This window comes from Salmo salar, chromosome ssa11, assembly GCF_905237065.1.
Source record: "Salmo salar chromosome ssa11, Ssal_v3.1, whole genome shotgun sequence".
In the NCBI taxonomy this organism is placed as follows: domain Eukaryota; kingdom Metazoa; phylum Chordata; class Actinopteri; order Salmoniformes; family Salmonidae; genus Salmo; species Salmo salar.
The window spans coordinates 24,118,020-24,129,531 of record NC_059452.1 but is presented as its reverse complement, the minus strand read 5'-3'; the positions used below and the strand labels follow the sequence as shown (position 1 = coordinate 24,129,531).

Here is an 11,512-nt window from a genome sequence, read left to right as displayed (position 1 = left end):
CCATTAAGAACATCATTGCCAGCGGTTATCACATTTGCTCAGCTCCAGAGGCAGTTGAATGTAGAGCAAAACAATACCCTGGACTTCAGATCTCTCAGCTTGGCCAAGACGTGACTTGCAATCCATCCGTTGGACTGATTTGTAAAAACAATAAGCAAGGTCTTCAGCAAAAGTGCTTCGATTATGAGATACGAGTGAAATGTTGTCAATGTCCTCCCACAACACACATCCCGACAACAACAACAACAACAACAACAACAGTTCCTTCGACCACCACTCCTACACCCACTACTACAATCTTAACTTCGACAGCTCCATCTACAACAAAAACAACAACTCTGCCTTCCACCACTACTACAACTCCAACCTCTACTCCTACATCAACCTCAACAGGAGTTTCAACTACCCAGTGCAGTGGTGAAGAAAGTTGCGTGTGGTCAGACTGGATCAACCTTGGTGGGCCAACCTCTGGCTCTGAAGGTGGAGATAATGAATCCATTAAGAACATCATTGCCAGTGGTTATCACATTTGCTCAGCTCCAGAGGCAGTTGAATGTAGAGCAAAACAATACCCTGGACTGCAGATCTCTCAGCTTGGCCAAGACGTGACTTGCAATCCATCCGTTGGACTGATTTGTAAAAACAATAAGCAAGGTCTTCAGCAAAAGTGCTTCGATTATGAGATACGAGTGAAATGTTGTCAATGTCCTCCCACAACACACATCCCGACAACAACAACAACAACAACAACAACAGTTCCTTCGACCACCACTCCTACACCCACTACTACAATCTTAACTTCGACAGCTCCATCTACAACAAAAACAACAACTCTGCCTTCCACCACTACTACAACTCCAACCTCTACTCCTACATCAACCTCAACAGGAGTATCAACTACCCAGTGCAGTGGTGAAGAAAGTTGCGTGTGGTCAGACTGGATCAACCTTGGTGGGCCAACCTCTGGCTCTGAAGGTGGAGATAATGAATCCATTAAGAACATCATTGCCAGCGGTTATCACATTTGCTCAGCTCCAGAGGCAGTTGAATGTAGAGCAAAACAATACCCTGGACTTCAGATCTCTCAGCTTGGCCAAGACGTGACTTGCAATCCATCCGTTGGACTGATTTGTAAAAACAATAAGCAAGGTCTTCAGCAAAAGTGCTTCGATTATGAGATACGAGTGAAATGTTGTCAATGTCCTCCCACAACACACATCCCGACAACAACAACAACAACAACAACAACAGTTCCTTCGACCACCACTCCTACACCCACTACTACAATCTTAACTTCGACAGCTCCATCTACAACAAAAACAACAACTCTGCCTTCCACCACTACTACAACTCCAACCTCTACTCCTACATCAACCTCAACAGGAGTATCAACTACCCAGTGCAGTGGTGAAGAAAGTTGCGTGTGGTCAGACTGGATCAACCTTGGTGGGCCAACCTCTGGCTCTGAAGGTGGAGATAATGAATCCATTAAGAACATCATTGCCAGTGGTTATCACATTTGCTCAGCTCCAGAGGCAGTTGAATGTAGAGCAAAACAATACCCTGGACTGCAGATCTCTCAGCTTGGCCAAGACGTGACTTGCAATCCATCCGTTGGACTGATTTGTAAAAACAATAAGCAAGGTCTTCAGCAAAAGTGCTTCGATTATGAGATACGAGTGAAATGTTGTCAATGTCCTCCCACAACACACATCCCGACAACAACAACAACAACAACAACAGTTCCTTCGACCACCACTCCTACACCCACTACTACAATCTTAACTTCGACAGCTCCATCTACAACAAAAACAACAACTCTGCCTTCCACCACTACTACAACTCCAACCTCTACTCCTACATCAACCTCAACAGGAGTATCAACTACCCAGTGCAGTGGTGAAGAAAGTTGCGTGTGGTCAGACTGGATCAACCTTGGTGGGCCAACCTCTGGCTCTGAAGGTGGAGATAATGAATCCATTAAGAACATCATTGCCAGTGGTTATCACATTTGCTCAGCTCCAGAGGCAGTTGAATGTAGAGCAAAACAATACCCTGGACTTCAGATCTCTCAGCTTGGCCAAGACGTGACTTGCAATCCATCCGTTGGACTGATTTGTAAAAACAATAAGCAAGGTCTTCAGCAAAAGTGCTTCGATTATGAGATACGAGTGAAATGTTGTCAATGTGGTCCCACAACACACATCCCGACAACAACAACAACAACAACAACAACAGTTCCTTCGACCACTACTCCTACACCCACTACTACAATCTTAACTTCGACAGCTCCATCTACAACAAAAACAACAACTCTGCCTTCCACCACTACTACAACTCCAACCTCTACTCCTACATCAACCTCAACAGGAGTATCAACTACCCAGTGCAGTGGTGAAGAAAGTTGCGTGTGGTCAGACTGGATCAACCTTGGTGGGCCAACCTCTGGCTCTGAAGGTGGAGATAATGAATCCATTAAGAACATCATTGCCAGTGGTTATCACATTTGCTCAGCTCCAGAGGCAGTTGAATGTAGAGCAAAACAATACCCTGGACTGCAGATCTCTCAGCTTGGCCAAGACGTGACTTGCAATCCATCCGTTGGACTGATTTGTGAAAACAATAAGCAAGGTCTTCAGCAAAAGTGCTTTGATTATGAGATACGAGTGAAATGTTGTCAATGTCGTCCCACAACACACATCCCGACAACAACAACAACAACAACAACAACAGTTCCTTCCACCACCACTCCTACACCCACTACTACAATCTTAACTTCGACAGCTCCATCTACAACAAAAACAACAACTCTGCCTTCCACCACTACTACAACTCCAACCTCTACTCCTACATCAACCTCAAAAGGAGAATCAACTGCCCAGTGCAGTGGTGAAGAAAGTTGCGTGTGGTCAGACTGGATCAACCTTGGTGGGCCAACCTCTGGCTCTGAAGGTGGAGATAATGAATCCATTAAGAACATCATTGCGCAGTGGTTATCACATTTGCTCAGCTCCAGAGGCAGTTGAATGTAGAGCAAAACAATACCCTGGACTGCAGATCTCTCAGCTTGGCCAAGACGTGACTTGCAATCCATCCGTTGGACTGATTTGTGAAAACAATAAGCAAGGTCTTCAGCAAAAGTGCTTTGATTATGAGATACGAGTGAAATGTTGTCAATGTGGTCCCACAACACACATCCGACAACAACAACAACAACAACAACAACAGTTCCTTCGACCACTACTCCTACACCCACTACTACAATCTTAACATCAACAGCTCCATCTACAACAAAAACAACAACTCTGCCTTCCACCACACTACAACTCCAACCTCTACTCCTGCATCAACCTCAAAAGGAGAATCAACTACCCAGTGCAGTGGTGAAGAAAGTTGCGTGTGGTCAGACTGGATCAACCTTGGTGGGCCAACCTCTGGCTCTGAAGGTGGAGATAATGAATCCATTAAGAACATCATTGCCAGTGGTTATCACATTTGCTCAGCTCCAGAGGCAGTTGAATGTAGAGCAAAACAATACCCTGGACTTCAGATCTCTCAGCTTGGCCAAGACGTGACTTGCAATCCATCCGTTGGACTGATTTGTAAAAACAATAAGCAAGGTCTTCAGCAAAAGTGCTTCGATTATGAGATACGAGTGAAATGTTGTCAATGTCCTCCCACAACACACATCCCGAACAACAACAACAACAACAACAACAACAGTTCCTTCGACCACCACTCCTACACCCACTACTACAATCTTGACATCAACAGCTCCATCTACAACAAAAACAACAACTCTGCCTTCCACCACTACTACAACTCCAACCTCTACTCCTACATCAACCTCAACAGGAGTATCAACTACCCAGTGCAGTGGTGAAGAAAGTTGCGTGTGGTCAGACTGGATCAACCTTGGTGGGCCAACCTCTGGCTCTGAAGGTGGAGATAATGAATCCATTAAGAACATCATTGCCAGTGGTTATCACATTTGCTCAGCTCCAGAGGCAGTTGAATGTAGAGCAAAACAATACCCTGGACTGCAGATCTCTCAGCTTGGCCAAGACGTGACTTGCAATCCATCCGTTGGACTGATTTGTGAAAACAATAAGCAAGGTCTTCAGCAAAAGTGCTTTGATTACGAGATACGAGTGAAATGTTGTCAATGTGGTCCCACAACACACATCCCGACAACAACAACAACAACAACAACAACAGTTCCTTCGACCACCACTCCTACACCCACTACTACAATCTTAACTTCGACAGCTCCATCTACAACAAAAACAACAACTCTGCCTTCCACCACTACTACAACTCCAACCTCTACTCCTACATCAACCTCAAAAGGAGAATCAACTGCCCAGTGCAGTGGTGAAGAAAGTTGCGTGTGGTCAGACTGGATCAACCTTGGTGGGCCAACGTCTGGCTCTGAAGGTGGAGATAATGAATCCATTAAGAACATCATTGCCAGCTGGTTATCACATTTGCTCAGCTCCAGAGGCAGTTGAATGTAGAGCAAAACAATACCCTGGACTTCAGATCTCTCAGCTTGGCCAAGACGTGACTTGCAATCCATCCGTTGGACTGATTTGTAAAAACAATAAGCAAGGTCTTCAGCAAAAGTGCTTCGATTATGAGATACGAGTGAAATGTTGTCAATGTGGACCCACAACACACATCCCAACAACAACAACAACAACAACAACAACAGTTCCTTCGACCACCACTCCTACACCCACTACTACAATCTTAACTTCGACAGCTCCATCTACAACAAAAACAACAACTCTGCCTTCCACCACTACTACAACTCCAACCTCTACTCCTACATCAACCTCAACAGGAGTATCAACTGCCCAGTGCAGTGGTGAAGAAAGTTGCGTGTGGTCAGACTGGATCAACCTTGGTGGGCCAACGTCTGGCTCTGAAGGTGGAGATAATGAATCCATTAAGAACATCATTGCCAGTGGTTATCACATTTGCTCAGCTCCAGAGGCAGTTGAATGTAGAGCAAAACAATACCCTGGACTGCAGATCTCTCAGCTTGGCCAAGACGTGACTTGCAATCCATCCGTTGGACTGATTTGTGAAAACAATAAGCAAGGTCTTCAGCAAAAGTGCTTCGATTATGAGATACGAGTGAAATGTTGTCAATGTCCTCCCACAACACACATCCCGACAACAACAACAACAACAACAACAACAGTTCCTTCGACCACCACTCCTACACCCACTACTACAATCTTAACTTCGACAGCTCCATCTACAACAAAAACAACAACTCTGCCTTCCACCACTACTACAACTCCAACCTCTACTCCTACATCAACCTCAACAGGAGTATCAACTACCCAGTGCAGTGGTGAAGAAAGTTGCGTGTGGTCAGACTGGATCAACCTTGGTGGGCCAACCTCTGGCTCTGAAGGTGGAGATAATGAATCCATTAAGAACATCATTGCCAGTGGTTATCACATTTGCTCAGCTCCAGAGGCAGTTGAATGTAGAGCAAAACAATACCCTGGACTGCAGATCTCTCAGCTTGGCCAAGACGTGACTTGCAATCCATCCGTTGGACTGATTTGTAAAAACAATAAGCAAGGTCTTCAGCAAAAGTGCTTCGATTATGAGATACGAGTGAAATGTTGTCAATGTGGTCCCACAACACACATCCCGACAACAACAACAACAACAACAACAACAGTTCCTTCCACCACCACTCCTACACCCACTACTACAATCTTGACTTCGACAGCTCCATCTACAACAAAAACAACAACTCTGCCTTCCACCACTACTACAACTCCAACCTCTACTCCTACATCAACCTCAACAGGAGTATCAACTACCCAGTGCAGTGGTGAAGAAAGTTGCGTGTGGTCAGACTGGATCAACCTTGGTGGGCCAACCTCTGGCTCTGAAGGTGGAGATAATGAATCCATTAAGAACATCATTGCCAGTGGTTATCACATTTGCTCAGCTCCAGAGGCAGTTGAATGTAGAGCAAAACAATACCCTGGACTGCAGATCTCTCAGCTTGGCCAAGACGTGACTTGCAATCCATCCGTTGGACTGATTTGTAAAAACAATAAGCAAGGTCTTCAGCAAAAGTGCTTTGATTATGAGATCCGAGTGAAATGTTGTCAATGTGGACCCACAACACACATCCCGCAACAACAACAACAACAACAACAACAGTTCCATCGACCACTACACCTACACCCACTACTACAATCTTAACTTCGACAGCTCCATCTACAACAAAAACAACAACTCTGCCTTCCACCACTACTACAACTCCAACCTCTACTCCTACATCAACCTCAACAGGAGTATCAACTACCCAGTGCAGTGGTGAAGAAAGTTGCGTGTGGTCAGACTGGATCAACCTTGGTGGGCCAACCTCTGGCTCTGAAGGTGGAGATAATGAATCCATTAAGAACATCATTGCCAGCGGTTATCACATTTGCTCAGCTCCAGAGGCAGTTGAATGTAGAGCAAAACAATACCCTGGACTGCAGATCTCTCAGCTTGGCCAAGACGTGACTTGCAATCCATCCGTTGGACTGATTTGTAAAAACAATAAGCAAGGTCTTCAGCAAAAGTGCTTCGATTATGAGATACGAGTGAAATGTTGTCAATGTCCTCCCACAACACACATCCCGACAACAACAACAACAACAACAACAACAGTTCCTTCGACCACCACTCCTACACCCACTACTACAATCTTAACTTCGACAGCTCCATCTACAACAAAAACAACAACTCTGCCTTCCACCACTACTACAACTCCAACCTCTACTCCTACATCAACCTCAACAGGAGTATCAACTACCCAGTGCAGTGGTGAAGAAAGTTGCGTGTGGTCAGACTGGATCAACCTTGGTGGGCCAACGTCTGGCTCTGAAGGTGGAGATAATGAATCCATTAAGAACATCATTGCCAGTGGTTATCACATTTGCTCAGCTCCAGAGGCAGTTGAATGTAGAGCAAAACAATACCCTGGACTGCAGATCTCTCAGCTTGGCCAAGACGTGACTTGCAATCCATCCGTTGGACTGATTTGTGACAACAATAAGCAAGGTCTTCAGCAAAAGTGCTTTGATTATGAGATACGAGTGAAATGTTGTCAATGTGGTCCCACAACACACATCCCGACAACAACAACAACAACAACAACAACAGTTCCTTCGACCACCACTCCTACACCCACTACTACAATCTTAACTTCGACAGCTCCATCTACAACAAAAACAACAACTCTGCCTTCCACCACTACTACAACTCCAACCTCTACTCCTACATCAACCTCAAAAGGAGAATCAACTGCCCAGTGCAGTGGTGAAGAAAGTTGTGTGTGGTCAGACTGGATCAACCTTGGTGGGCCAACCTCTGGCTCTGAAGGTGGAGATAATGAATCCATTAAGAACATCATTGCCAGCGTGGTTATCACATTTGCTCAGCTCCAGAGGCAGTTGAATGTAGAGCAAAACAATACCCTGGACTGCAGATCTCTCAGCTTGGCCAAGACGTGACTTGCAATCCATCCGTTGGACTGATTTGTGAAAACAATAAGCAAGGTCTTCAGCAAAAGTGCTTTGATTATGAGATACGAGTGAAATGTTGTCAATGTGGTCCCACAACACACATCCCGACAACAACAACAACAACAACAACAACAGTTCCTTCGACCACTACTCCTACACCCACTACTACAATCTTAACATCGACAGCTCCATCTACAACAAAAACAACAACTCTGCCTTCCACCAAACAACTCCAACCTCTACTCCTACATCAACCTCAAAAGGAGAATCAACTGCCCAGTGCAGTGGTGAAGAAAGTTGTGTGTGGTCAGACTGGATCAACCTTGGTGGGCCAACGTCTGGCTCTGAAGGTGGAGATAATGAATCCATTAAGAACATCATTGCCAGTGGTTATCACATTTGCTCAGCTCCAGAGGCAGTTGAATGTAGAGCAAAACAATACCCTGGACTGCAGATCTCTCAGCTTGGCCAAGACGTGACTTGCAATCCATCCGTTGGACTGATTTGTGAAAACAATAAGCAAGGTCTTCAGCAAAAGTGCTTTGATTATGAGATACGAGTGAAATGTTGTCAATGTGGTCCCACAACACACATCCCGACAACAACAACAACAACAACAACAACAGTTCCTTCGACCACCACTCCTACACCCACTACTACAATCTTAACATCGACAGCTCCATCTACAACAAAAACAACAACTCTGCCTTCCACCATACTACAACTCCAACCTCTACTCCTACATCAACCTCAAAAGGAGAATCAACTGCCCAGTGCAGTGGTGAAGAAAGTTGTGTGTGGTCAGACTGGATCAACCTTGGTGGGCCAACGTCTGGCTCTGAAGGTGGAGATAATGAATCCATTAAGAACATCATTGCCAGTGGTTATCACATTTGCTCAGCTCCAGAGGCAGTTGAATGTAGAGCAAAACAATACCCTGGACTTCAGATCTCTCAGCTTGGCCAAGACGTGACTTGCAATCCATCCGTTGGACTGATTTGTGAAAACAATAAGCAAGGTCTTCAGCAAAAGTGCTTTGATTATGAGATACGAGTGAAATGTTGTCAATGTCGTCCCACAACACACATCCCCGACAACAACAACAACAACAACAGTTCCTTCGACCACCACTCCTACACCCACTACTACAATCTTAACTTCGACAGCTCCATCTACAACAAAAACAACAACTCTGCCTTCCACCAAACAACTCCAACCTCTACTCCTACATCAACCTCAACAGGAGTATCAACTACCCAGTGCAGTGGTGAAGAAAGTTGTGTGTGGTCAGACTGGATCAACCTTGGTGGGCCAACCTCTGGCTCTGAAGGTGGAGATAATGAATCCATTAAGAACATCATTGCCAGTGGTTATCACATTTGCTCAGCTCCAGAGGCAGTTGAATGTAGAGCAAAACAATACCCTGGACTGCAGATCTCTCAGCTTGGCCAAGACGTGACTTGCAATCCATCCGTTGGACTGATTTGTGACAACAATAAGCAAGGTCTTCAGCAAAAGTGCTTCGATTATGAGATACGAGTGAAATGTTGTCAATGTCCTCCCACAACACACATCCCGACAACAACAACAACAACAACAACAGTTCCTTCGACCACCACTCCTACACCCACTACTACAATCTTAACTTCGACAGCTCCATCTACAACAAAAACAACAACTCTGCCTTCCACCACACTACAACTCCAACCTCTACTCCTACATCAACCTCAACAGGAGTATCAACTACCCAGTGCAGTGGTGAAGAAAGTTGCGTGTGGTCAGACTGGATCAACCTTGGTGGGCCAACCTCTGGCTCTGAAGGTGGAGATAATGAATCCATTAAGAACATCATTGCCAGCGGTTATCACATTTGCTCAGCTCCAGAGGCAGTTGAATGTAGAGCAAAACAATACCCTGGACTGCAGATCTCTCAGCTTGGCCAAGACGTGACTTGCAATCCATCCGTTGGACTGATTTGTGAAAACAATAAGCAAGGTCTTCAGCAAAAGTGCTTTGATTATGAGATACGAGTGAAATGTTGTCAATGTCCGACCCACAACACACATCCCGCAACAACAACAACAACAACAACAACAGTTCCTCCGACCACCACTCCTACACCCACTACTACAATCTTAACTTCGACAGCTCCATCTACAACAAAAACAACAACTCTGCCTTCCACCACTACAACTCCAACCTCTACTCCTGCATCAACCTCAAAAGGAGAATCAACTGCCCAGTGCAGTGGTGAAGAAAGTTGTGTGTGGTCAGACTGGATCAACCTTGGTCAGCCAACGTCTGGCTCTGAAGGTGGAGATAATGAATCCATTAAGAACATCATTGCCAGTGGTTATCACATTTGCTCAGCTCCAGAGGCAGTTGAATGTAGAGCAAAACAATACCCTGGACTGCAGATCTCTCAGCTTGGCCAAGACGTGACTTGCAATCCATCCGTTGGACTGATTTGTGAAAACAATAAGCAAGGTCTTCAGCAAAAGTGCTTTGATTATGAGATACGAGTGAAATGTTGTCAATGTGGTCCCACAACACACATCCGACAACAACAACAACAACAACAACAACAGTTCCTCCCACCACTACTCCTACACCCACTACTACAATCTTAACATCAACAGCTCCATCTACAACAAAAACAACAACTCTGCCTTCCACCACTACTACAACTCCAACCTCTACTCCTACATCAACCTCAAAAGGAGAATCAACTGGCCAGTGCAGTGGTGAAGAAAGTTGTGTGTGGTCAGACTGGATCAACCTTGGTCAGCCAACGTCTGGCTCTGAAGGTGGAGATAATGAATCCATTAAGAACATCATTGCTGCTGGTTATCACATTTGCTCAGCTCCAGAGGCAGTTGAATGTAGAGCAAATCAATACCCTGGACTTCAGATCTCTCAGCTTGGCCAAGACGTGACTTGCAATCCATCCGTTGGACTGATTTGTGACAACAATAAGCAAGGTCTTCAGCAAAAGTGCTTTGATTACGAGATCCGAGTGAAATGTTGTCAATGTGGACCCACAACACCCATCCCAACCACAACTACAACAACAACAACAGTTCCTCCCACCACTACTCCTACACCCTCTACTACAATCTTAACATCAACAGCTCCATCTACAACAAAAACAACAACTCTGCCTTCCACCACAACTCCAACCTCTACTCCTGCATCAACCTCAAAAGGAGAATCAACTGCCCAGTGCAGTGGTGAAGAAAGTTGTGTGTGGTCAGACTGGATCAACCTTGGTCAGCCAACGTCTGGCTCTGAAGGTGGAGATAATGAATCCATTAAGAACATCATTGCTGCTGGTTATCACATTTGCTCAGCTCCAGAGGCAGTTGAATGTAGAGCAAATCAATACCCTGGACTTCAGATCTCTCAGCTTGGCCAAGACGTGACTTGCAATCCATCCGTTGGACTGATTTGTGACAACAATAAGCAAGGTCTTCAGCAAAAGTGCTTTGATTACGAGATCCGAGTGAAATGTTGTCAATGTGGTCCCACAACACACATCCACAACAACAACAACAACAACAACAACAGTTCCTTCCACCACTACTCCTACACCCACTACTACAATCTTGACATCAACAGCTCCATCTACAACAAAAACAACAACTCTGCCTTCCACCAAACAACTCCAACCTCTACTCCTACATCAACCTCAAAAGGAGTATCAACTGCCCAGTGCAGTGGTGAAGAAAGTTGCGTGTGGTCAGACTGGATCAACCTTGGTGGGCCAACGTCTGGCTCTGAAGGTGGAGATAATGAATCCATTAAGAACATCATTGCGCTGGTTATCACATTTGCTCAGCTCCAGAGGCAGTTGAATGTAGAGCAAATCAATACCCTGGACTGCAGATCTCTCAGCTTGGCCAAGACGTGACTTGCAATCCATCCGTTGGACTGATTTGTGAAAACAATAAGCAAGGTCTTCA

General features: G+C 45.2%; 3 protein-coding genes across 3 annotated transcripts; all 3 read left to right on the top strand.

Annotated features, from left to right (window-relative positions):
• The first annotated feature begins 1,693 nt into the window (after positions 1-1,693).
• Positions 1,694-7,070, top strand: LOC123725248 (mucin-2). The gene is made up of 3 exons (XM_045690385.1): positions 1,694-1,877; positions 2,239-2,716; positions 3,695-7,070. The coding sequence occupies exons 1-3, from the start codon at positions 1,694-1,696 to the stop codon at positions 4,509-4,511; spliced, it is 1,479 nt and encodes a 492-aa protein (XP_045546341.1). The 3' UTR covers positions 4,512-7,070.
• Positions 6,138-7,567, top strand: LOC123725143 (mucin-2-like). Its single transcript, XM_045689222.1, has one exon. The coding sequence runs from the start codon at positions 6,138-6,140 to the stop codon at positions 7,536-7,538; it is 1,401 nt and encodes a 466-aa protein (XP_045545178.1). The 3' UTR covers positions 7,539-7,567.
• A 2,154-nt stretch (positions 7,568-9,721) lies between these two features.
• On the top strand, positions 9,722-11,460 carry LOC123725247 (mucin-5AC-like). The gene has a single exon (XM_045690384.1). The coding sequence runs from the start codon at positions 10,078-10,080 to the stop codon at positions 11,458-11,460; it is 1,383 nt and encodes a 460-aa protein (XP_045546340.1). The 5' UTR covers positions 9,722-10,077.
• Positions 11,461-11,512: the final 52 nt, after the last annotated feature.